At 39.2% G+C, this 27,274-nt stretch overlaps 1 protein-coding gene and 1 non-coding gene across 3 annotated transcripts in view; both read right to left on the minus strand.

The window, feature by feature from the left end:
- Nucleotides 1-2,909: 2,909 nt before the first annotated feature.
- On the minus strand, nt 2,910-3,016 carry LOC139179346 (U6 spliceosomal RNA). Its single transcript, XR_011563724.1, has one exon. It is a non-coding gene; the product is annotated as a U6 spliceosomal RNA (small nuclear RNA).
- Nucleotides 3,017-8,645: 5,629 nt separating this feature from the next.
- CDC42 (cell division cycle 42) overlaps nt 8,646-27,274 on the minus strand; it is a 54,446-nt gene continuing 35,817 nt past the window's right edge. Inside the window, exons 3-6 of one of the 2 annotated variants that reach the window (XM_070777115.1) lie at nt 26,910-26,982; nt 15,153-15,262; nt 14,823-15,020; nt 8,646-10,160 (exon numbers count right to left, since the gene is read on the minus strand). In XM_070777115.1, the coding sequence (XP_070633216.1) occupies nt 10,071-10,160; nt 14,823-15,020; nt 15,153-15,262; nt 26,910-26,982 (471 nt within the window). In that variant the 3' untranslated portion in view covers nt 8,646-10,070. Of the gene's footprint in view, nt 10,161-11,469; nt 11,655-14,822; nt 15,021-15,152; nt 15,263-26,909; nt 26,983-27,274 lie in introns of those variants that run through there. The other variant, XM_070777119.1, reaches the window with a different exon arrangement.

Below are 27,274 nucleotides of genomic sequence, written 5' to 3' on the forward strand. Positions count from 1 at the left end.
CTTAAATGAGTAAGAGACTCAGAATCAAGCCAAACATCCCTCCCCCATTAGACCAGTGCAGATCTTATACAGCTTTTACAAAGGAGGTCCAGGAAGCTGCACTAAGGCTCCACTGTGGACCTGGCACCGAGGACAGCCAGCCAGCCCTGCCCCAGAGCAGGTCAGGTGTGAGGTGGGGGGGACAACACGCCCGAGCTCCCTGCAAGGATTTCCTATTCCTGGCAGTGGGGCTGAAGCCCCCTCTTTCACAGCAGCCCAAGACCCAGAAGCCAAGAGGGTTCCCTGGCCCTGGTTCAAAGTGAGCCAATGGTGATGAGAGCTTCAATTCATCCCATTTACTCCTGAGTATCTACTACTTGCCCAGGACCATGCTAAGTGCTTCACATATAGCATTTTATTTAACCCTCACATCTTTCAGGTAACAGAATACTTTTATTTCACAGAGGAGCATGCAAAGCTCAGAAGGCTTATGGTACTTGTCTAAGGCCAAAGGTCAAGTCAGTGACAGAGCCGAAGCTGTGTACTTCAGTCCTGCCATCTGGCAAGTGATGTCATCTATCTTCCCTCCCTTAGGGGGTCCCATTAAAGACCAAGTAAAAGCACTAATACAAACACAGACCAAGTCTATGCTCACTACGTAAACTCAGGACAGAGTGAGGAACTCTGGAGAGATGCAGCCCCAGAATTCCAATCGCTTTTCCTTTATTTGGGTCAAGCTAATGAGAATTTTGTAATCTAGTAATAGAGTTCCTTTCTCCTAATCAGGCCCATGCTAGATATATGGAAAACAATGGTGTGATTCTAAAGGTCATTCTCTGAGTTAGTTTAAAAAAAAAAAAAGAGCATGGGCTTCCCATGTGGCACTAATGGTTAACAACCTGCCTGTCAATGCAGGAGATGTAAGAGATATGGGTTTGATTCCTGGGTCAGGAAGATCCCCTGAAGGAGGGCTCAGCAACCCACTCCAGTATTCTTGCCTGGAGAATGCCATGGACAGAGGAGCCTGGTGGGTTATAGTCTATATGGTTGCAAAGTCAAACACGACCGAAGTGGCTTAGCACAGCACGGCACCAGGTCTCATGGTACCCCCATCACCTCCCTGGCCTTGGTTACTCTCTAAAGTCCAGCTTTCTCATCAACAGACCCTGCTCTGTCAACCCACAGGGCTGCTATGATGAAAAAAAAAAAAAAAAACACATCTCTACAGTTGAGCAGGGACTACAGGCAGACTATACAAAATCGAAGGCACCTTAAGATCCTCTAAATCTATGCAAAGGAAAAGGGAATCATTCTGTCAAGCCAGAACTGTTCCTAAAGTCACCTTCCCCAGAAGGTCCTACCCAATAACCTGCCATTACAGATAAAGCCTTTTATACTGCCATGCTTGCCCTCCGCATTACACGATGCTTGAACTACAGTTTTTCAGCTTTGTAATTGGTCACATACATTTTATTTTCACAATGTATGTGTGGTTAAGCACACAGGTTCCAGAATCAGATAGACCTGAGTTCTAATTCTGGTTGGAGATGTTAATACTGAAGTCTCAGAGTCCTTATCTTTAAAACAAAGTTGCATGTGTGCTCAGCCACAGGCTGTAGTCCATCAGGTTCTTCTGCCCATTAAGTCTTCCAGGCAAGAAGATTAGAGTGGGTTGCCATTTCTTACTCCAGGGGCTCTTCCTGACCCAGGGATTGAACCTATCTGCCCTGTGTCTCCTGCTTGGCAGGCAGATTCTTTACTACTGAGCCACCTGGGAAGCCCCATAAAGCAGTTACTTGCAGCACAGATCTCACAGGGCTGTTCTGAGCATTAAATATGATAATACTGTGGGTTCAACACAGTGCAAGCACACAGTAGTAGTAAACATCGCTACTTGTAGTCAGTAAACATCGCTATTCTTTTACCAAAAAGTATGTTCCATTTCTTTTATGAACCTCAATAACTAGAGCCCTCCTGGAGTGATTAGTGCTCCCTCTCTAACACTCAGATGTTTGTGGGGGCCCCTAAGAGCTACCTCTCTTCATACTACACCCATCCCTAACCTGGGCTCCTGTCTACTCCAACATGCCAGGTGCCTCTCTTCTTTGTCTCCTTTCCTTCCTCTCAGAAATCCACACTCATCCACCTGACCCCTCCAGCCTTGTGTATCTCTGCATGTCCAAATCAGACCCATCTTTCACCTTTTTCAAGAAGCCTTTCCTGATTTACTTTTACCTCCTACCTTTCCTCTCCCCAACAACACACCCACACAGCTCAATGTAATTTCTCTTCTTCTTGGTGTGTTCAGTTCCCCTCCCTGACTTTCATTCTTATTAGAACCATCCGTATCCATCCCACTAACAGAGGGCCTCTTAGTACTAAATGAACATGTAAAACTGACATCACACAAAACAAAAGTATGGGGGAGATTTGAGTTCTTAATTATGTTCCTGAATAGTTCTTGCTGCTGCTGCTAAGTCGCTTCAGTCGTGTCCGACTCTGTGCGACCCCATAGATGGCAGCCCACCAGGCTCCCCCGTCCCTGGGATTCTCCAGGCAAGAACACTGGAGTGGGTTGCCATTTTCCTATCCCTTGATATTCACAAAATGGCTTGGACCAGCAAAATCTTCACGCTTAGCTTCAGGGATCTGGCCAACCTGGGACAAGAGTCCTGGTAATTCTGGGGCACGGAGGGAAGCTGCATGGCTGACCTGATCTTCAGAGGGGGTTTTTAACGTGTTCTTGCCTCCCGAGTGTCTGAGAAGGAAAGCAACTTCAGAGACGAAGCATATCTAGCTCCTGGGATACACGCCCTATGAACATGAAGTATTTCTATGAAATTGAGAAGCTTGGATCTTAGATTCTTTTTTTTTTGGGCGATTCGTTTCATATATGATATTATACGTTTCAATGCCATTCTCCCAAATCAAAAAATATGGAACGCGTCACGAATTTGCATGTCATCCTTGCGCAGGGGCCATGCTAATCTTTTCTGTATTGTTCCAATTTTAGTGTATGTGCTGCCGAAGCGAGCACTTAGATTCTTCTTAAAGAAAGCTCTAAACTACCTGGAGCTCTACCGCCTTAGCTCTATATAAACAGTGAATCTGTACTCCTATAATTACTCAAACACAAACTCTCCAATATACACCCAGGAGCAATGTCACAATGGTGTTAGTAAGTACTCCCTCACATAAACCTAAATTCTCCCCAGTGCAAAGCAAATCTGGTAGCTGTTAATATTTGCATTGCACTTATGTGTTTACAGAACACAGTCACATATATGACATAATTTAATTCTCACACTCACCACCTGATATGTAGAATTTATCATTATTCCTATTTACAGATGAAGCAAATGGAGCCAACAGACATTCACTGACAAAATCACACAGCTAGTACAGTCTTATAATTTGGGGCAATTATTTCCCACCAGCACACACCACCTTAGATTTTTACATTCTGACTGGTACAAATTCTGACTCCTAACTTCTCCTAGATAATTCAGAAATTTCCCTCATCCACCAGGGAACTGGCTCAGTCACTATTCCTTTCTACCTCACCGCCTTCTCCCCACCTTCTGCCATCAAGACCCTACACTGGAGGTCCCTGGCGGTCCAGAGGAGCCTGGGAGGGTTACAGTTCACAGGGCCGCGAAGAATTGGACATGACTTAGCAACTAAACAACATCAAAACCAGTGGTGAGGGCCCCACACTTCCACTGCAGGGGATATGGGTACGATCCCTCATTGGGAAACGAAGATCCCACAGGCCCAGGAGCCAGAGGAAAAACATACACCCACATACAGTGACACCTAGAGTCACTGTCAGTTTTAACTTAAATTCACCACGAGGCGGAGTTAATCTCAACAATCCAAGAAATCCATGGGCTACAGAAGAGAGGGTCCAGAGTTAAAAATAGCTCAACAAATTGTTTAAAAGAAAGAGATAGCTGGATACTGGCACAAGTTTTCCCACTTACATGAGGCTATACCCCAAATAGCCAATGGCCCATTACCAGGTAGTTAAGAATTTTCAGTTCGGACTTAATGGCTCAAAAGCAATGAACGTCTGTAAACCCACCCAGGTACTCCACTCCAGTTGCTGCCTCTGAGAGGACTGGTCACATGGGCTTTGCATCAACTTACACCTAAACCACAAACCAAGAAACTAAGACCCCATACAACCAAATATTAATGTATCAGAATAAGGCTAATACGAAGGAAACCATTACCTATTTAACCACTCAAAAAAATAAATAAATAAAATAAAATCAACCCATTTGCAACTATACTCACTGACAAAAGAGGAAATAAAAGCCAAGTGACACTGCCCAAAGGTCTGACAAATAACCAGGATCGGTGTGGGTGTGGGGTTGGGGTGGAGTTGCAGCAGAGGAAACAAGTGACCATGAGTTAACAAGAGATTTTATCTCCTACAAGTCCAATGTACTCTGTTGGAATAACTTCAATTTATACTCATAGCACTACCTTATATTTTTGAATCTGGACCTGTGTACTCTCTGCAGATGAATCAGAATATTCCTGGAAGAGTGAAAAAGATCTCCATCTTCAATGAAATCTGTACAGTACACTTGTCTTGAAGTTATCAGGGAAATACAGCCTTCCTCTACATTCTAGCTTAGAAAACCTTAGCTGAACTCTACATCTCAAATACCTGCCCCCTTCTCAAACTGCTGCCTAAGTAACCTAACCACTGAGACAACGGCCTAAACTATCTCAGTGTCAGTCCACCAGTAAGACCACGACTACGCACTTTCTAAGACTAAGGCTTACGAAGAACTGAATGCTAGCTTGGGACCACAAGTATGGAGAGCCTCTTCCTCAAAGGAGAAAAAAGCTGTAAAGACTGTAGTCCAAAATTACTCTAAAACTCAGGTCAGATATAAATGAAACCTTAAAGAGACAATCTAATGCCACAGTTCCGAAACCTGGGGCATATTAAAATAGCAAATGACCTTTAAAGCCATGATGTTCCTACAAAAAATAACTTGAAAAAAAATTGTGATACCCAGACCCTATTTCCAGGGATTGCCTAAAATTGCTGCAGGCATTATTTTCTTTTAAATAAGCTCCAAAGGTGCCATTCACACAGTCAGAGTTAAGAACCACTGAGGCACACACTGGTCCCCAAACATAACGAATCCAAGGTCTATCTTCAGTTCAGTCACTCAGTCGTGTCCAACTCTTTGTGACCCCATGAATCGCAGCACGCCAGGCCTCCCTGTCCATCACCATCTCCCAGAGTTCACCCAGACTCACATTCATTGAGTTGGTGATGCCATCCAGCCATCTCATCCTCTGTCGTCCCCTTCTCCTCCTGCCCCCAATCCCTCCCAGCATCAGGGTCTTTTCCAATGAGTCAACTCTTCGCATGAGGTGGCCAAAGTACTGGAGTTTCAGCTTTAGCATCATTCCTTCCAAAGAAATCCCAGGGCTGATCTCCTTGCAGTCCAAGGGACTCTCAAGAGTCTTCTCCAACACCACAGTTCAAAAGCATCAATTGTTCGGCGCTTAGCTTTCTTCACAGTCCAACTCTCACATCCATACATGACCGCTGGAAAAACCATAGCCTTGACTAGATGGACCTTTGTTGGCAAAGTAATGTCTCTGCTTTTCAATATGCTATCTAGGTTGGTCATAACTTTCCTTGGGAATATCTAAAAACTAGATTGATTCCCAGGTCCTACCCCACACCTATGTAGACTTGCACTTGAAACCTCAATGACAGTTAAGTACAGACTCATTTTATATACAAAGGGGCCAGGAGAGTGAAGCTGCCCGCACACGGAGTTAGGGCTGTCATTCTCCAATGGCTCCAGAGCCTAGTACAGAACAAGAGCTCTGACGAATGAATGTATGTCATGGGCATACACATGCAGAGCAAAGTTTTACTCTCTCAAATGGTTATTCAAAAAAAAGGCAGGTATCAAAACTTTATGTAAAGGAAAGAAAATTCCAAGCAGAAGTCAGGAACTCACATCTGTTTTATTCTCTGCTAATATCCTCAAGAGCCTTATTAAGAAGGAAAGAAAGAAAACCGTACTTTTTAATTACTAAATCTGAGGGAAATGAGCATCTGAGTGGCAGGCTTTTGGGCTTGGCTATGTGGAACCCTCTGGACAATGGAACGTGAGGGATTTTCAATGTGCTTGCTCCTGCACCCACTCTGGCTCACCACCTAATGTCCTCTCTGGAAGGCTCCAGAACAAGAAACATGAAGCCAACCTGAGCCCAATCTGAAGCTTGGAGGCAAAATCCAACTGACCCACAATCTAGAAAAATAAATGCTGTTGGATAAAGCCAGCTGAGAGTTAGAGTGGTTTGTAATGTACCATTATTGTAGGAATAGTTAATAAAAATTTTTTTAAAGGAGGAGGGGCTCTTCAGAAAAAAATAAAAGTAATATATAAACAAAATATTGTAACAGCCCTGGAAAGAAGAAAATATTACGGTGCACTCTTCTGTTGAGCTTTGTAAGTTAATCACCACGCTCTGACGTTAGGGCAAACTGGGTAACTCTTACAGAAAACACTGAGAGCTCAATCAGGAATGCGATTCAAAGACACTCCCCTCACAGATTATTAGATATCCTAACCATGCAGAGCTCAGCCTTTCCTGAAAAATAATAGAGTTGCTACTTCTTGGTGAAAAACCATCCAAATTTTCAATGTATGTTAGCTGTACCCAGAGAAGACTAACCTCAAGAAGCAGGGTCCCTGTACACCAGTTCCTTAGCATTCAGCACCCTCCAATAACCACTAACAACATCAAAATGAGAGGAGGAAAACAAGAGAATAGTCCAAATCTAACAATGAAGAAAACGTAGTATCTTATCCATTCTATGAAGATATTGTGAAGATAATTAGAAGACACCAATGATCTAACGACAGCTTTTCAGAAAAAAGCACCACTACACTAAATGTATAACACAAAACTTTAAGAGGTATTCTGATTATATTCAATACTACGAAAATAAGCCCTGCCTCAGAAAAAGGAAATATAACATTTTAGAATAAAGGAAATATTGTAATCATTCCTTTGATTCCATGATCAACCTTCTATTCCCTTAAAATATATGAATATAGTCCTTCTATTGGCATAAAATCCAACTCAAAGGGAATTCCCTGGGGGTCCAGTGGTCAAAACTAGGTGCTCTCACCGCTGGCCTGGGTTTGATCCCTGGTCAGGAACTAAGACCCTGCAAACCATGTGGTGCAGCCAGAGAGAAAACTCAGCTCCAAGGACGCCGACTGTAACAAAGCACAAAACCTACTTCCAAGATCTTCAGTGTAACATCAGTATTGTAGAAATACAGTGATGTATTTATTGGGTGTTGTATTAGGCTAAATGTTGTAAATTTTGCCATAAGCTAAGTCTGCTAAGGACTTTTTTAAATAGCCCTTTTCCAATCTCTATTATCACACACGCTGGGTAGTATCACTAAGCCAAAGATAACAGACAAGTTTGTTAAGTCAAATAGAAAAACAATATTTAAACAGAAAACAATGTCAGTTTCATCCATTTCTTCTGATATTGGAAATCAAATTGAAAATGCTTAACTAGAAAACAATGTTAGCTTTAAGCACCACTGTTCTTCTGATGTGTGAAAAATGCAACAATACCACCATGTAACCTGCTCTATTTCATTTATTCATTCTTGAAACCATGTACTCATCCAATGACTATTTTCAGAGCTATCTCTTATGTGTCAAACACTGCTCTAGACCAGGGATCCAGTGAGAATCAGGATGGACCCGTATGCCACTATACCAAGAACAAGGGATACGGAGTTCCTGCTCCCCAGTCTCATAACATGATCCATGTGTCTCTCCCAGGTACGGCCAACACGGAAGAAGACACATTGGTTAAAACAGTAAAGCCTAGATTTGCTTCTTCCTAACCTCTTCCCAACCAGCCCAGCTAAGTTCTAGCACAGAACAGAATCAAGTCAAACATGACTCCACATAGAAAACTATGAAAATGAGGCTACACACTGCATCAGCCTTATTAACTGAATTAACAGCCCTTAGTTTCTAAGATTCTCAGACAGATCAGTACAATGCTCTTAAAAATAAATGAATCATTCTTGACACCTACAGAAAATGTGCCCTATATTCAGATACAAGGCACAGAATCTATAATTTGATAGAAGCAGTTTGTGGTTAACACCTTCAGAGCAGTGGTTCTCAAACTTGGCTGCGTAATGGAAGTACCTGAAAGCTTCTAAATAATCCCCTGCTCAAGCTGCACTCTACAAAGCAGCAAAGTTTGAAAACCACTGATACAGAAAACTTGGGAGAAAAAATGGCTGCTTTCCCACTAATCCATGGATTGGAGGTACGCTGTCATTTCAACAACATGAGCAGTGAGCTGCCAGAGCACTTCTCTATGGAACCCACTTGATATTAAAGAAAAGGAGTTTGTAGGCTACCTGTCAAACTTAGGGGAGAAGGCAGAAACCTGAATATGACGAGAGGAAAAAATATCTCAACCTGAATTCCAAAAAACAAAGTACATTAAATCTTTATGTTCTAAATTTTTATCCTGAAATCTGTTAGAAATTGATGTCAATGAGTCAAGTTCCCACTCCTAAATGTCTAAAGATTAAGAGGCGGAGGGAAAATAACAACCCCCAGGCTGACTTGTGAAGGGTTTTTTTGTTTGTTTAATACATCTGAAAAGAATGCATATACAAAGAATTGAGACATGAGAAAGCATTGGTTCAACACTAATGAAATCTACAAGAATTAGGATTTGGGGAAGGTGGGGAAGATAACCTAACATTTTTAAAACTTGAAAACTGCAACCAAAATAAGCTGATAAAATCCTTATTAACACTTACGAAGAGTCTTCCTAAGACTCTCTCTAGGATTTTTACTGAACTAGAGAGCCTCACCTGGCTGCTCTAGGGTTCCTTGTATGCAAAACAGAAACAAGGGGATTCCCCTGACTGGTCCCCATGTTGTTAAAGGTTCTCCCCACCCCCACCCCACCCTCAGCTTCTTAATGAAGCAGGTCTCCATCCTCAGACTTGGAAGAGGATGTGAATCATCCCACAGGCATCTGTCTTCTAGCACCACCCCTTGGATTTCCTCTATATACCAGGTCTTCAGCTGTGTTCTAGGAACACCATATCATACACTATTAAGCTGCATGTCTATCCTAAGCATATTAAGACAATGACTGACAGGGGAAAAAAAAAATTTTTTTAATTATGTACTCAATCCATTTGGTGTATTTCAAAAGGTGCAATACTTTTCTTCATTTATCAGTGAAAGAAGTTAGAAATTAACTTCAAAAAAAAAAATCAGCAAATGGCAAACAAATTTCCTTGAGAGTCACAGTCACATATATAGTGCATCCTAGAAAAGAGGAGGGGCGAGACAGGTTCCACCCACTTTCATGAGTTTCATCAAATACTGGACCTACTCAAGGGTGGAGAGAAAAGGCAACTTTCAAAAAGGAGTATATTATTAAATGAGGCGTTTACTATACTCCTTCCTAAGAGCACCAGGTGGGGAACATGTTCTCTAAACTAGATCTAGGAAGTGGAACATGGAATCAATCCGTCCTCCTCCCCTAAGGGCTGTCCAATGGTTAATGGATTTAAAAAAAAAAAAGACTAAATATAAACAAATCCCACACACACTCCCCCGCCCAAACGAAAAAAAAAAGAAAGAAAAAAAAACACTAGATATCCCAGATTACTCGCCAGAGTGGAACCCGGGAACAGCTTCAACAGCCCAAATTAGTCTGTTACAGAGTCATCACAAGCATGCCTTGCTTTTAAACAAACAAAAAAAATAATAATAGTTTTTTTGAAACGACAAAACAAAAACTAGTACTGATCACTTTTCTGACAATACACAATTACTCAAAATTAACTAGTATTGAGGGGGAAGGGGGCCATACCTATGGGCCTTCTCACACAAGTGCATGTGGGTAGGTGCAGGGCATTTGTCATTATTGCAAAAACGAATTTTAATTTTTAATCTTTAGTTTGATTTAAACATTGCTTTTAGTATGATGCCGACACCAGCTGTGCAGAAAGGGCTCTGGAGAGACGTTCATAGCAGCACACACCTGCGGCTCTTCTTCGGTTCTGGAGGCTCCAGGGCAGCCAATATTGCTTCATCAAATACATTCTTTAGGCCTTTCTGAAAAGGGGTAGAAAGAAAAAAATTTGCAGTCTGATATTCAGTATAATAAAATTGAAGATCAAATTTAAAACATTCAAAACCCCCAAGAGTTGGCAAAGAACGAGTCACTGAAAAACCCTGAATCTACACACAATTATCTCACTTCACCAAGTTCTGTCCAGGCAGGGCACTGGAAGGATCCAGCAATTCAGGAGTAGAGGAGCAGATATTCATGAGTGAGACAGTGAGTTCTTTGAGAAAGCTTTCTGCAGACCAATGTATGTCACAAGAAGCAAACAAGCACACGTGTCATTTGCTCATTCAATATGAGTTTTGTACAATGTGCTGCTGAAACATTTTCCATAAAAACAACTAAGCAGCTCTGCATTCAAATGAAACAGCTGAATATGGAACAGGGGTGAGAGGTCCGGCACTGGGCAGAGGCATCCTTAACACATGGAAGGCGCAGGCAAAGATGGAGAGAGCGATTACAGTGGCTGCATCAAAGGTATTCACTCTGAACTCCCTTTTTCCCACCAATTAAGAGCCAGGGGGGTTCAAGGAAGCAGAAATGTGGGTACCTTATACATATGAGAAACTAGAGCCAGTCAGTGCAACAGGAATAAAAAGCTTCATCAGGCATTTATACAAACAATTGTATATTTTTAATTTCAAAATTTGAAGGTAACCACAATTGTATGTTTCCCCTCACAACAATAAAATCAGAAGCAGGAAAATATAAAGGTGGCAGCTTTACATCTCAACATTAACAAACCTTCAGTCAACTGTTAAAATGGATGCTATTCTTAAAAGAGTGTAACAAATGATCTCATAAAGCAGTAGCAGGTACATCAGTATCTTTCCCACCCAGACTGACAAACTCTCCACTACAGCACAGACAGCCACAGCAACTGCAACACAAAGTTTCACTGCACAAAGGAAAACCAGGAAAGAACCCTCCCTTCCCCAGTACACTCCACCAGCAGGTCACCCTCTCCCCATCAATTTTGTCATGCAATTACAATTAACAATGGGTCACAAGCTTAAAACGATGTTTGTGTTATTTTCTCCATCAAGAACTAAGATCTAGAAGTGTTAAAAACTCTTAATTTTCTCCAAGAGGACATTCTTAATGCCAGACCAAGTTCCCTTTTGCAATAGTAATCCAAACCAAAAAGCTCTCAGCATCAGGCAACTCAAGCAGCAGAAAGTTAAACAAGTCCAACTTGACTACTGATCACAAAAAATATTCTATAAGATATTGCATTCTTGATCAAAAACTAATACAGAGGTTGCTCTAAGGTAGTGAGTAAAAAGACGCAGAGGCTTTCAAACAGGATGGTTTTATTCCTTTGTTTTTAAACGATCTTTCTACAGTAGTGGGACAGGAAGCAGCAGCAAAGAGGGGAAGGAGAAAACAGTTTAGAATATACAGCACTTCCTTTTGGGTTGAGTTTCCGGAGGCTCGAGGGCAGCTAGGATAGCCTCATCAAACACATTCTTCAGACCTCTCTACAAGACAGAGGGGAGGAGAGAGAATAGCAGCCAGGTTAGAGGATTAGAAAGACTAGCAGATACAACAGCAGTCCGGATTAAATGGGTTGAATTCACAGAAGCAATGCACCTTTAGAAAAGTAACTGCCAGAAAGCTGGATCTTAAGTCCATTATCAAGAGAGTAAATAACTGAACAAACATCTTACCTCAAAAAAGGTTAACTGAGCAAGAAAACAATTTTTGTGACAATGCCATGTTGATTCCTAGAACAATCACACTTTGAAATCTAACATTACAACATATTAATGAAAACAGTGCCAGAGGAATAAAATGGATATATAAACACAAGATACATGCATTAAATAATTAGGATTAGTACTTGTAAAATACCCAAGTACATCTAATGACAAGAATGGCACACACAGTTTGGAACTAAACCTATTACAATTTCAGGCTTCTGTGAATTCATCCCCTGAATAACTGAAGGACACAAATAGCAGACTAACAAGCATGCTACATGTTTCTAGATTCAATGACGTATCTAGATAGGATTAATCAGGATTTCAGATTAAACAAGTTTTCCAGAACAACAGGTTCAGGCATTTAGAAAAAGTGTTAATTGTTCAGCAGTACCAACTGGGAGAAGTTGAAAGAAAAGACTCTAGAAACAGCATACACTTCAGTTATTCAGTAATGTGTTAGAGCAAGTAACCACCACCCAATAGGAAAACAAAGAATGGGGTCCTAGAATGAGTTTTAGCAAGCAGATCAATGCTTTTAATGTCCGCATGGGGTATCAGAGCATAAAGCATGGAGTGAAAACAAAGAATATTCTCAGCTCTATAAGGAGTAAGATGCAGAAACACACTTACACCTCAGCCAGAACTCCAGCGTGACAGTATGACTCAGCAGTACTGGTACCAGGTCTATAGACTCAACCTAAACTCAACCTAAATCTGAAGCCACAGATTTACCACCCAAACAAGTTTCACATGTCCTTTAGGTCAGTTGGATCCCAAGTAAACATGCCCCCCAAAGCCCCAGAGCACAGCTCCGGTAGCAAATGTGCGAGCCCCAGACACCCCCGCAGGCCCCACTGTGCTCACCGCCCCCACCTACTATCTTAGAGGACTGGCACCACATATTCCATTAGGTACAAAATAAATGAGAAATAACAATAAGCGCTTGAAAAGAAACAAAGGTTAAAAAAAGTTTTCTTCCTTCTGTGTCTTTCACAAACTAGAAACGCTAAACAAGTCAAAGGTTCCTCTGAAATTCTTTCTACATATCTAGGAGCAAATTCTGGTTGTCAAACATAAAAGAAAGGAGGGAAGCTATGAAGGGGAAATAAATTTTATAAGGGGAAAAAAGAGGACAACAATTAGAAACTAGGGCATCCCTTAATAAGAAGCAAATATGTTCCTGCTTATTGACAAAGATCAACTAATCCCCTACAAGAAAAACCTAATCTTTGCTTTAATCACACTATCTGATTATATAGAGAGTTCAGTTTTAGAGGAATGAACAAATTCTGGAGTCCTAAAAACTTCGGCTTCCAAACTGTACCAGGGACCCCATTTTCTGTCTTCTTTTGATTTCTCCAAACTTCAAAATCTGATAAGAAAAATATATTTGCTAAGACTTTCAAATTTCTGTTCTCTGAAAAGGGACTTCCTGAATAAATCTGTTCATAACGTAGAACATCTTATATGGAAGCATCCAGTTCTCTAAAATGAGCATCTCTAGTGACCTAAAAGTGGGTCCACACGGCTTACTTGCCTCCATTTCCCCCACAGGCAACCCATATTCAGAGAATGTGGATATGCAACAGTTATCTGACTCAAATGTTCCATACACATCCTTCTTCAGTACACACACACATTTTTCTGGGGATGCTAGCAAAACACAGAAGCATTAGGCATTTTTTAAAATCTCAGCCAGCTGTATAATTAAGCATTTTTTAAAATCTCTGCTGTACATGTAAGAAAATATAAAATCATCTCAACTTTTAAATATCTACAATATCAATACAACAGAACTGAACTGCCAAGAAAAACTGGGCTTGGAAGAATAAAATTAGGCCTTGAAGCTATCCTGTGAAATATCCAGCTTCCAACAAAAATTTTGTCTTTACATATCCAGCCCAGGGCTGAATTGGAGATTACTAAATTATGCCTACACCCTACATACTAAATACCTAGTACATGTATAATATGTAACTATATATGCCATTTACCTTAGTATATACATTTAATCAAGAATCTGACTTTTTTAATAAAAAAAAACCTATCTGAAAAAGCAATGTGAAAAATATAAGTGAATTTCACATAACTGTAAGAAATCTCTACCCTTCAGTCCTGCCTTATTTTAATTAGGCACCTATGTTCACTGTTCAAACGTCAAAAAAAAAAGAATAAAAAATTTCTGGGCTAATTATTTCCATAATCCTTCCTTCCTTCCAACCCCCAACAGAACAATTCTCAAACGGGAGAATAGGTTGGCGATACCATGAAGGTAAAGAAGGTGAAATCACACAAGTCAGTTGTAACTCTCACCCAAAATACTCTCAACACTGCTTGCTATCCTCAGAATCTGAATTTTCCCATCAAACTATGAAGAGAGTTCCAATTAAATCATTCATAAAGAAAAGTGAACAGTGTAAGGAAGGAATGCCTCCCAAAATCTAGGAATAGAGACACTATATATAAAGGCAAACTTGAGAAATGGCCAAGGCAGCTTTCTCTGAAAGTCTCAATGATTACGACCAATTCCCAATTTCAGATGAATTACCCCAGGAGACTATAGCATCAGCTGTCAGTACTGATAAAAGATGAGATTTACTTAGATGAAACTTTAAGTTGGGGGCAGGGGGAAGAGGGGAATCATTCACATACTCTTATAAATATGTGCTAATCTGGACCTTACCATTAATTATAAAAAAAAAATAAACACAATCCCTGACCACTACAAATGATACATAAAACAGGGAGCTCGCCAACACAAGCACTTTATTTAGAGATGAATAATTTTCTTCATAAAAACGGAGACCTCTAACAAGACTTCTAACAGTCTTCCTTGAGCAGCTTTCTTGAGCGCTACAGACCACTGTCAGAAACAACCCGTGTCCTAAATGCTACTCAAACCGTTCCACTGTTAATAGACATGGGGCTCCACACAGTCCTCACCTGTGTGAGTGCAGAGCACTCCACATACTTGACAGCCTTCAGGTCACGGGCCAGTTTTTCAGCAGTCTCTGGAGTGATAGGCTTCTGCTTATTCTTAGCAAGCTTCTCAATAGTAGAGGGGTCATCTCTGAGATCAATTTGGGTCCCAACAAGCAAGAAAGGAGTCTTTGGACAGTGGTGAGTTATCTCAGGCACCCACTAGAGAAAAGATATTTTAAAAAAAGAAAAAAGTACACCTGCATTAATCTACAAGCCTCCAAAGCGATTTACAAGTTAACAGAAGTTCTACGATAACCTTTTTTTCAGGGACAGAATATCTGACTAACTTACCTTTTCTTTCACATTTTCGAATGAGGATGGAGAGACCACTGAAAAGCAGACTAGAAATACATCTGTTTGTGGATAACTCAGCGGTCGTAATCTGTCATAATCCTCTTGCCCTAAGGGGAAGAAAATCAGAGAAATCAACAAGTGAATCTTGGTGCCTAATAGCATTAAAATCACAAGCAGTCAACAAATTAAGCATGTAGTTAACAGCACACTTACTAATGAGAACGTAACTTATCTAATAAAATGCATGGCTTTGTAATAGAATATTTGAGCAATACTCTCAACTCAGCTAATTCTAGTTAAGAGGTACAAACTATCTGTGATAAAATAAGTAAGTCACAGGAATGTAGTGCTCAGTACAGGGAATATTGTCAGTAACATTTTAGTAACTTTGCATGATATGTATAAAAATATCAAATTACTACGTTGTACACCTAAAACTAATATAATATTGTGAGTCAACTATACATCAATAAAGAAAAAAAATGGAAAAACTGTTTTCACTGCTTTAGAACAGCAATGAATTTGTTATGTATTATTTCCCTTGTTATCAATTTACAGTTTTCAACAAACTGCTGCCAAAAATGATTAAAAATAAGATCTACTCAGATCTAAGAAACAATGACAGTGAAACTGTGTAAGGCAGGGGTCCCCAACCTCCAAGCCATGAGCCAGAACCTCCTGTCAGATCAGCAGCAGCATTAGATTAGAAATGAAGTGCACAATAAATGTAAGGCACTTGAATTATCCTGAAACCACCCCCCTACCCCCAATCCATGGAAAAATCTTCCCTGGTGCCAAAAAGGCTAGGGACTGCTGACCTAAGCAAACAAAAACTTCAGTAAAACCCAGCTGACAAAATCCACTGCTCATGACTACCAAATCAGGCTCACATGTTTAGTTAATGGGTACGTGTAAGACACCAGTACTTGAAGCTGAAAACACATAGAAAAAAAAGAACTCAACAAAAATCTGCGATGCTAAATTAATATGGAGGAAACTCTGGTGAAAAGGAGAATATTTATATGGTCTTAAAGATTATTTACAAATCACAAGGGGGAAAAAACATAACCACACTGTGAAGAAATGACATCACCTTAACCGAGTGATCAAGATTACCATCACCAGTGAGTGGCAGATGAATGTCATATGCCTAATCACTAAGGTAATATTCCAACCAAAATAGCATAATTTGTATCTAATCATGAGAAAAGAGACCAAAACCAAAATGAGGGGAGGAGGGTGAGGATTCCTGGGTCTGTAGTATATTATAATGTCATGAAACACCAAAAAAGGGGTTGGGGGCAGAAGAACTGATCCAAATTACAAGAAACTAAAGAGACATAACAATTAAATGCAATACATGGTCCTGTACTAAAAGCAAAAAAAAAACTGGACTTGGATCAATTGACAAACTGGAATATAGATGTTAGAGTACAGTATCAATGCTAAATTTCCTGAAGTTGATTACTATTATACAAAAATATCTCTCTCCTTAGGAAATTCACTTATTCAAGGCTGTGTGTGTTAGTCGCTCAGTTGTGTCCAACTCTTTGAGACCCCATGGACTGTAGCCCACACCAAGCTCTTCTGTCCATGGAGTTCTCCAGGCAAGAATACTGGAGAGGTAGTGATTCCTTTCTCCAGGGTATCTTCCCCACCCAGGGACTGATTCTGGGTCTCCTGCATTGCAGGCAGATTCTTTACCATCTGAGTCACCAGGAAAGCCCTAATTCAAGGATAATGATGACTTACTCTCAAACAGTTCAGGGGGGAAAAAAAGTATGTACAAATATGTTGAAAGAGGAAAAAAGCAGATAAAACATTAACAACTGGTAAATTTTGTTAAGGATATATGTGGGTTGCTGGCACTATTTCTGCAACTGTTCTTTAAGCTTGAAATTATTTCCAGATAAAAAGTGATCTTAAAATACCCATACACATTTCCAAAACTGTGAAGGAAAGGGAAGAGTCACAGAGGAAGGATTTAATAATCCAATTTCAAAACTGAACTACAACAATCCTATGTATTAACAAGAACAGTTCACAAACAAAAACAAAAGGGAATCCCTGGCGGTCCAGGTTGGGTCTCCACACTTTCACTGTGGAGGGCAAGGGTTCAATCCCAGTGGAGGGGAGACTAGGATCCCACATATCATGCAGCCACAAAACAAACAAACCAAAAAAAGAATAGGAAAGTACTTAATGACACTAAACTGGATGCTAAAAAATGGTTAAAATGGTAAATTTTATGTTATATGCATTTTACCACAATAAAAAATATTTTAGGGGAAAAAAAGGAAAAGTTAAATATTTTGTTGTTGTTGTTCAGTTGCTCAGTCATGTCCTGCCACCTGGGAACCCTAAATATTTTCTATGCCAGTGAAATTTTTTTTTTTTTTTTTTTTTTTGCCACCAATGAGAAAGAATATAAGAATTTAGGGTAGCTATCAAAACATGGTAATAAGCCTGGCATGCTGCAGTCTATGGGTTCACAAAGTCGGACATGACTGAGAGACTGAACTGAACTGAACTAATACATAAGTAGACAATAAACGTATTGTCAGGAGAATACAGCAAGCAAGTGAATAAGGTTTAAGAAGTCAAAATAAAGACTACAAAACAACAATTACAAAACAATAAAATCACTTTCAGTACCTCTAGCAATTACTGACGTTTAGAATCAAAGAAAGTCAAAGGTATGCACTAAAGTGTTCAACCTAATACTTAAATACTATAGCAAGCCACTATGCAACCTAAATACTTACTAGAGCAATATGCTAGGATTAGAATCAAAACAATTCAAAGGTATGCACTAAGGTGTGTAACTATATAATATAATTGTAGACACAGAAGGGATTAAAAAGGAAAGAATGGGGGGAAAAAATATCAGCCAAACTCTTTAATTCTCTCAATCTTAACTGCCTGAGCTCTACACTAGCTGGAGCTCTGAGGCATCACAACCAAAGCTCCAAAAGAACAATAAAACAAAAACTAAATTTAGAAAATAAGAGGATGATACAGTTAACCAAACTGTATAAAAAGTACAGATGTTCACACACCTTTTCTTAGCCCTAGTCCCTATTCAAATGGAATATATTTCATGAAAATTAAGGCTGACACAGACTAGAAAAGGCTACATTTTTAGTCATCCAGCCCCTGCATCAAAAAGAGACTCCAAAGCACCACCAGGAGCATCTAAATAAATGCCCAATGTTTTACATGCAACCAACCTTCAATTCAGATGGACTGGACGCAGAAAACAAGTAACAGTCACTGTTTTTTAACACAAGACCCAAAGAGGTATTGGTCTGTCCATTTACTTGTAATAACAAGCCCTCAAAGCTATAAATCTTTCTTTTCCTTTGCTAAGGAGAAAAAAAATTCAAAAGTAAAATTGTTCAATAAACAAAATGTAGGCTACCTTACATCTACATTTGCTTCAAGTGCTACATTTAAGGAAAAAGAGTGAGTATGATCCCTTAGATGAGCAAGTCTCTTCAATATCCAAGCATAATTTATCCAGCTAAAATCTATTTTCTGAGTTTGTCACAAACAGCCATTATTCACTCAAGATAGAGGTAGCAGTATCATTTAACATCCTTTAAGGTACACAACATAATCAAATTTCCCTCTACTGTATAAGACAGGTTTTGACTACAAGTCTTAAAATTATATTTAGCAGCACACCAGCTCACCACTTAATTTTTAACACTTGACAAAAAGCTAGGGTACATCTCATGGGTTGCTGGTTTTGTTCCTTGCTCACAATCTCATATTCAAAATTTGAATTCAAGTGGAATTACGTCAGCTTGAACTGAGGACTCTGGTCCACATGAAAAATCTGAAATGTTCTCATGGTATGAAAAATAAGAATATGGCTAAAAAACAATTTTCAGAGAATTCCAGGAAGACATTACAAATAAAGACAAATTAAACATTTCAGAGAATATACAACTACAAATTAAAACTTAAACATTTTTTCTACACACAATTTCTCAAAATTCAACAGCATTTAGTGATCCCTGCTCCATCCATGCTGTGGAGCGTGTGTGTGTGTGTGTGTGTGTAGTGTGCAGTCACTCAATCATGTCTGACTCTCTGCAACCCTACGGACTGGAGCCCACTAGGCTCCTCTGAGCAGGCTGCCATTTCCTCCTCTAGGGGATCTTCCCAACCCAGGGATCAAATCCACATCTCCTGCATTACATTCTTTACCACTGTGCCCCACCTGGGAAGCCTGTTACGGAGATTATTCCTAAATAATTTCATAACTTTTACATCATGAGATAAAACAAATCCAAAAATAAATGGGGACACTGGAACCTGAGATTCCTACCAGCTTATATATAACATTGCATGCTAATGCAGAACTTACTGAAGACTCAAAGAAAGATTCTACAGTAACACCAGAGACCAAAGTGGCTATAAATATCTCTGTGGACACTATTGCCATTCCTGACAAAGTAATTGATCGATAACTACAGAAGACAGCCAGATACTAGAAAACACCTCAATGAAAGTTTTTTTTTTAATTGGAATATAATTGCTTCATAATGTTGTGTTAGCTTCTGCTGTACAACAACATGAATCAAGAACACCAACAGCTAAACCAGGTCAAAGTACATCACTATGGCTTGTTCTGAATATTATTCTTTTGCTAAGAAAGAGAATAATATTAGCTGTGCACCAAACACATTCCAGTCATTGTGCTGGGTTTTTTTTAATAGTAAAGTGAGTCATGTAGGGATGTGAGAGTTAAACCATAAAGAAGGCTGAGTGCAGAAGAACTGATGCTTTTGAATTGTGGTGCTAGAGAAGACTCTTACGTCCCTTGGACTACAAGGAGATCAAACCAGTCAATAAAGGAAAACAACCCTGAATATTCATTAGAAGTACTAATGTTGAAGCTGAAGCTCCAATACTTTGGCCACCTGATGTGAAGCACCGATTCATTGGAAAAGACCCTGATGCTGGGAAAGACTGAAGGCAGGAGGAGAAAGGGGCAACAGAGGCTGAGATGGCTGAACCACCAAATTTGGGCATAAATTTGAGCAAATTCCAGGAGACAGTGAAGTTACAGGAAGCCTGGCGAGCTACAGTCCACAGGGTCACAGAGAGTCGTACAGGACTTAGTGATAAACAACAATGAACCATAAATGCACAGCTCCTCAGTTTTTACATATGTATTCATTAAACTATCACTGAATCTTCACACCACCTCTGAGGAAAATATTTTAAACATTTTACACACCAAGGTAATTAAGCTCCACATAGTTAAGTAACTTCCCAACTATCTAGCTAACTGGTCTATCTAGCATCAAAGTCCAATCTTTCTCTTGTTTATTGCTATGGTAGTGCCTGAAATGACTAATTACAATTATTAGAATTCAAAAATGAAGCTATCTTCTGAAAATTGAGAATGCATAAATAAAGAATACATAAATAAAACAAATGAGAATGGAGGGAAACAAATTTAATGTGAACATAAGTGAACTGAACTGTCTTCCAAATAACATAGCCACACGGGGGCGGGGGGGACAAAATCCAAGGAATTTTGTATGCTATTAGACCAAAGGAAAAAGGTACTGCAAACCAATCTTGAACTCTTATTACATATTTGCTTTTCACAGTGGTATGGTATAAAATTCTGAAATTGTTTTATGTGTGTTACAGAAGTGAAAATGAAAACATTTTACTCATCTTTTGGGGACTTAGCATCTACCTATAGAAGACATGGAGATGAAAATATGGAATTGGTGAAGGCAAAGACAACAGCTTGAATTGGACTGAATTTGGAGTTATCAACAAAAACTCACTATCCAAATTAAACATGCTAATATTTCCCTCCCTAGCTGGAAGAATATATTCAAGACAAGTCATTGTGGTTCAGGACAAGTCATTTTGGTGCAAAACAAGTTGCTACCATGTTATAGCTGTTCTACTTTCTTATCTATGTCCAGAGCTCTATAACAATAAGTACATCTAGGACTTAGATTCCCATTTTGCAACATTGTAGGAAAAATTGATTCAGGCAAAAATTATCAGTGATTATTAAATCTAGTTCAGTTCAGTCACTCAGTCGTGTCCGACTCTTTGTGACCCCATGAATCGCAGCATGCCAGGCCTCCCTGTCCATCACCAACTCCCGGAGTTCACCCAGACTCACGTCCATCGAGTCGGTGATGCCATCCAGCCATCTCATCCTCTGTTGTCCCCTTCTCCTCCTGCCCCCAATCCCTCCCAGCATCAGTCTTTTCCAATGAGTCAAGTCTTCGCATGAGGTGGCCAAAGTACTGGAGTTTCAGCTTTAGCATCATTCCTTCCAAAGAAATCCCAGGGCTGATCTCCTTCAGAATGGACTGGTTGGACCTCCTTGCAGTCCAAGGGACTCTCAAGAGTCTTCTCCAACACCACAGTTCAAAAGCATCAATTCTTTGGCACTCAGCCTTCTTCATAGTCCAACTCTCACATTCATACATGATCACTGGAAAAACCATAGCCTTGACTAGACGAACCTTTGTTGGCAAAGTAATGTCTCTGCTTTTGAATAAGCTGTCTAGGTTGGTCATAACTTTCCTTCCAAGGAGTAAGCGTCTTTTAATTTCATGGCTGCAGTCACCATCTGCAGTGATTTTGGAGCCCAAAAAAATTAAGTCTGACACTGTTTCCACTGTTTCCCCATCTATTTTCCATGAAGTGATGGGACCAGATGCCATGATCTTAGTTTTCTCAATGTTGAGCTTTAAGCCAACTTTTTCACTCTCCTCTTTCACTTTCATCAAGAGGCTTTTTACTTCCTCTTCACTTTCTGCCATAAGGGTGGTGTCATCTGCATATCTGAGGTTATTGAGATTTCTCCCGGCAATCTTGATTCCAGCTTGTGCTTATTCCAGCCCACCATTTCTCATTTTGTATTCTGCATATAAGTTAAATAAGCAGGGTGACAATATACAGCCTTGACGTACTCCTTTTCCTATTTGGAACCAGTCTGTTGTTCCATGTCCAGTTCTAACTGTTGCTTCCTGACCTGCATACAGGTTTCTCAAGAGGCAGGTCAGGTGGTCTTGTATTCCCATCTCTTTCAGAATTTTCCACAGTTTATTGTGATCCACACAGTCAAAGGCTTTGGCATAGTCAATAAAGCAGAAATAGATGGAGTGCTAAAGACAAGAGAATGTTTATACCATTTTAAAGTATCTCCTCACAAAGTGACAATTATAAAAGGAAATATTCTAAATATATAGTAGGAAAACTGGACACCACCATAATCCAGTGATCAAAATTACTTTTACCAAATGGTGATACCCTGAGATGGACATACTTACCAACCTGGTTTACTAACCAAATACGCGTATCTTGAATCTACTCATGAGGAAATGGACAAACTCAAACTGAGAAACATTCCATAAAATAAATGGCCAGTTTTCTTAAAAAAAAAAAAAAAAAAGGCGATGGTATTAAAGACTGAGACTCTATACTAAAAGATATTAACCAAAGAGAGTGACAACTACATGCAATGTGTGACCCTAGGTCAGAACTTGTAGAAGAAAAATTGCTATAAGGAACAATATTAAGACAACTGACAAAATCAGAAAGTTGACAACAGGTCAAAGTTTAAAATATTATACACACACACAATGCTAAATTTCCTAAATTTGGTTAAGTGCACTGTAAGAGAATACCCTTGCTCTTCAGAACTGCATACTGAAACATTAGAAACAAAAGGGCATGAGGTATGCAACCTACTCTACTAATGGCTTAGAAATAAAAGCAATATGCACACAGAGCTGGAGAATGTCCCAAAAGGTTAATAACTGGTGAATCTGGTCAGGAGTTCTTTGTACTAGTAACTTATCTATAAACCTGAAGTTAAATCAGGATAGAAAGTGATAAAAGACAATGTGCATCCAAATACTAAAGTGTTTCTATAGGAAACATAAAACTACAAACGGACTCCTATGTTAACAGAAGATGTTACACTGTGGTGTGAGCTGCCATACAACAGACTACTGAGTAACCAAGAAGACTGTGACACACAAACACAACCCTGAGAGAGATCATCACACTTCTCTACAAAGAGATAAAGGCAGGTACAGAGAAAGGGGTAGAGGGGAGAGCACCCTTCTCTTTTCCCTCTGTATAAATACAGTGAAGGTACAGGAAGAGCTCTGTTTTGAACATGCACTAAGATGTGATTGTCTCCATATATAGATGGTTTTTCATATTCTCCTTTTGCTTATCTATATTCTGTTTTTCCTGTAATAAGGAAAAACCTGTATCTCTAAATAAAGAATAACATTTTAAATTCTGACATAGAAAAGAATTGGTGGTGGAATTGGAATTATTTAATATGGAAAACAGACTATGATAAAATATGTTAAGTGAAAAAAGCTAAAATAGAACTATAAACACAAGAGTAAAAAGCATTAAAAAAAAAAGAAAGAAAGAACAAAATAACTGGAAACTCATTAAACAAGAATTTGGTGTTGTGACCACTGAAGCAGAAATAAAGCTATGAGACAGAGGAAGAGCCCTATCTCTGGTCTTAAACAGTATTATTTTAAAACAGCTGTAAGAGATGTAGCCAAAGATAGGAATAGTATAAGAAGAATTCAAAACAACTATATTCAATACCTTGTAATACTTAAAATGGAAAAGAATCTGAAAAAGGAAATACATATATATATATATGTGAAAATAACTGAATCACTCTGTAGTACACCTGACACTTAACATGCTGCTGCTGCTGCTGCTGCTAAGTCGCTTCAGTCGTGTCCGACTCTGTGCGACCCCATAGACAGGAGCCCACCAGGCTCCCCCGTCCCTGGGATCCTCCAGGCAAGAATACTGGAGTGGGTTGCCGTTTCCTTCTCCAATGCATGAAAGTGAAAAGTGTCGCTCAGTCGTGTCCGACTTTGAGCGACCCCATGGACTGCAGCCTACCAGGCTCCTCCGTCCATGGGATTTTCCAGGCAAGAGTACTGGAGTGGGGTGCAATGACTAACATTAATAATTAAAAATTAATTATACTTCAATTCTAAAAAGTCTAAAAAAAAAGAATAAATGAATTAAAGAATTCAAAACAAAATAACATAGTCGACAGGTTAAAAGTAACCAAACAAATAAACGAAATCAGAGGCTATCTGGGCATGGAGGAAAGCTTTAGCAGAAAGAACACTGAGTTAATGAGTGACTCCAACCAGGATTCTGAGATTAAGGCCTCTGGAGAAGGATACAGAGTCTCCTCTTAAGTGTATCAAAGACAGGAGACTCAGTCTGGATGCCAAATATCCCAGGTCTCCAGCACCTGTCAAAAAATATCTTAGGCTTACAGTGTCCTTAACCAGTTGAGGTGAAGACTCTGCAACTTGCCCAGTACAGTAAAATAATTTCCTTAATAAATGTCTTTCAACCCGTATAAAGATTCAGAATCTAATATAGAAATGAAATAAATCAAACATTATTATTGTTAATTTTCAATTACATTTGGGAATAACCTATTCTTACTTAACACTCAGTGTCTATAATATTTAAAATAATCACCATGTTAAAGAACATGATAGATTAGTTTTCTGGTTCCAATTTAAAATGTGTTACAGCGTAAGTGATCTTGAGTTTTCGTTGAAAATGTTAAGAACTTTATGAAAGTTGTAAATAATACTGTTTAAAAGATAAATTAAAACAAATACAGAAAATCATAAGTTATCAGGTTTATTCCAGTTATGTACGTAAACACTTGGGAATGTTTCACTTGTCATGTCAAGCAAACTGAATCACTTAAAACAAAAGCTGAGTATTTTAAGTTTATACATGCAATCTAAAGTGCTAGAAGAAACTTAACAGTTGTAAATGAGGCTGACTAGGATTAAAGTCTGACCAACCCAAGTTAAATAAACCAATATTAATCAAAGGACCCTGGGCAACTGTGAGAATGATTTGTTAAAATAGATGTTTTAATAAAAAGAAGTAATAAGTTGTGCAACTATTAATAAATGTAAAGGCTTACTCACTTCCAAGCTGTGACCATACAAAGACATATATATATAAATGTTCACAGCACCATTATCCATTATAGCTTAAAAACGGAACCCAAACCATCAACTTGTTATTGGTGGATAAATGGATAAAACAAACTGTGCTATATTTATAAACTGAATACAAAAGAAACAAACTATTGATAAACATAACAGATGAATCTCAAAAAAAGTATGCTATGTGAAAGAAGTAAAACACAAAAGGCTACGGATCATATGGTTCCAATGATATGAAATTCTAGAAAAGAGAAACCACACTGACAGAAAGCAGATCTGCAGTTGCCTGGGGCCAGGTCAAAGGAAGGGACTGCCTGTAAGGAAGGGACTGCCTGTAAAGGCACAGGAAACCCTAGAATGACATATCTTCATTATTGTGGCAGTTACACAACTAGATGGGCTTCCCAGGTGGCTCAGCAGTGAAGAGTCTGCCTCCCAATGCAGGAGTCGTGGGCAGGTTCAATCCTTGGGTCAGGAAAATCCTCTGGAGAAGGAAATGGCAACCCACTTCAGTATTCTTGCCTGGAAAAATCTCATGGGCAGAGGAGGCTGGCAGGCCACAGTGCATAGGGTTGCAAGAGAGTCGGGCAAGACTGAGCAAAAACACCACCACCACAACTATAGTCAGCAAAAATAACCAAACTGAACACTTAAAATGAGTGAATTCTATTGTACTATACCTCAAAAAAGATTTTTAAAAAATGATTAAGACATAAAGGTTTATAAAAAATAAGTTTTGAAATTTGAAAATAAAGTTTAAAATTAATTTTCAACCTCAGATAGCCATAAATTGTCTTTTCTCTGTATACAGATTGCCTCCGAAAGCACACAAAAACAAAAAAATCCTTCACCAACCATGAGATGTAGGTCATTATCTTACTCTGTCCATCTTCCAAGTCTCCTCTAATATACCATTACTCTTCGAATTTTTAATTCATAAAAATTTTCAAGGTCTAACACACCATTAGAAAGTCTCTAAACTTAACTGTTTACTACTGTCTCTCCATTTCACCCTCCCAATTAAATCTAGACAGTTCCTGAAAGTGGGCAGTATGATATACTCTGTAAGAGCAATATGTCATCTAGCAGGCAGTGAGAGGATAACTCATAAAAAGCCAAGAGGCTAGAATTCCTACATACCAAAACAAATTTCTGAATGTTTCTTTCGCCTAACTGAACTGATAACAGAAATAATACAAGTCAGAGATTTAGATGTGCAGTTACTGTTAAAATAAGGAAAAAACACTGAGAAACTGTAAATAAAGTAGAAATTTATTCCTTAAATTTGAAAAGCTGACTGCAAATATCAATACTGTGAGCTAGACACCGGTTTGCCCCCAAAAATTTTTCAAATGTAATATAAAACAAGCTATAATATGATAATATAGAAGCTACCTATATATATAATATACAGACACATATACTAAAGACTAAGTAAGTCTTCAAATATGAGAGTGATAGCAGAGCCCGTCTAATGGACTCTGCTCTCATCCCACTTGGCCTCCTTCCACACCATCCAGTCAGGGTACTCCAGACACCTATTTGCCATTCCAGGTCTGGGACTGCTTCTTGGACAAGCATTGACCACCATAATATTCAATCCTGCTATCAACAAAAGGAAATGGTTTGCTAATACTCTAGTTTCCCAAAATGTCTGAAAAAAGACAACCACCAAGTGTTACAGTTACAGACAAAAACATTATAAAAGACATCAATTTTTCACCTGCAGTATCAAAAAGTCCAAGAGTATATGGCTCCCCACCAATCATAACTGTGACAGCATAGTTGTCAAAAACCTAAAACAGAAAAATATGACATTGTTAGTGTGCAAGGGGATGGTCAAAACAGGACAGGACAACTCAAGCTAAAACAAAGTTTCCTTCCCAAGACTCAATCCTCTCTCAGTCCATGTTTCTTCTATGACCAATCGTGCCAACTAAGCCCTTGCATGACCTAACATTTCTTCAAAAAAAAAGTGACAGAAGATGCATTCTGGTATGTCTGCTCTACCCCAACTGCCCAGATAAAAAGCCACAAAAGGGTTAGCGGTATGACAGGAGTGGAGTCCCCTGGCTATACGAAATGATA

This window comes from Bos indicus, chromosome 2 (genome assembly GCF_029378745.1).
Source record: "Bos indicus isolate NIAB-ARS_2022 breed Sahiwal x Tharparkar chromosome 2, NIAB-ARS_B.indTharparkar_mat_pri_1.0, whole genome shotgun sequence".
NCBI classification, from domain to species: Eukaryota; Metazoa; Chordata; class Mammalia; order Artiodactyla; family Bovidae; genus Bos; species Bos indicus.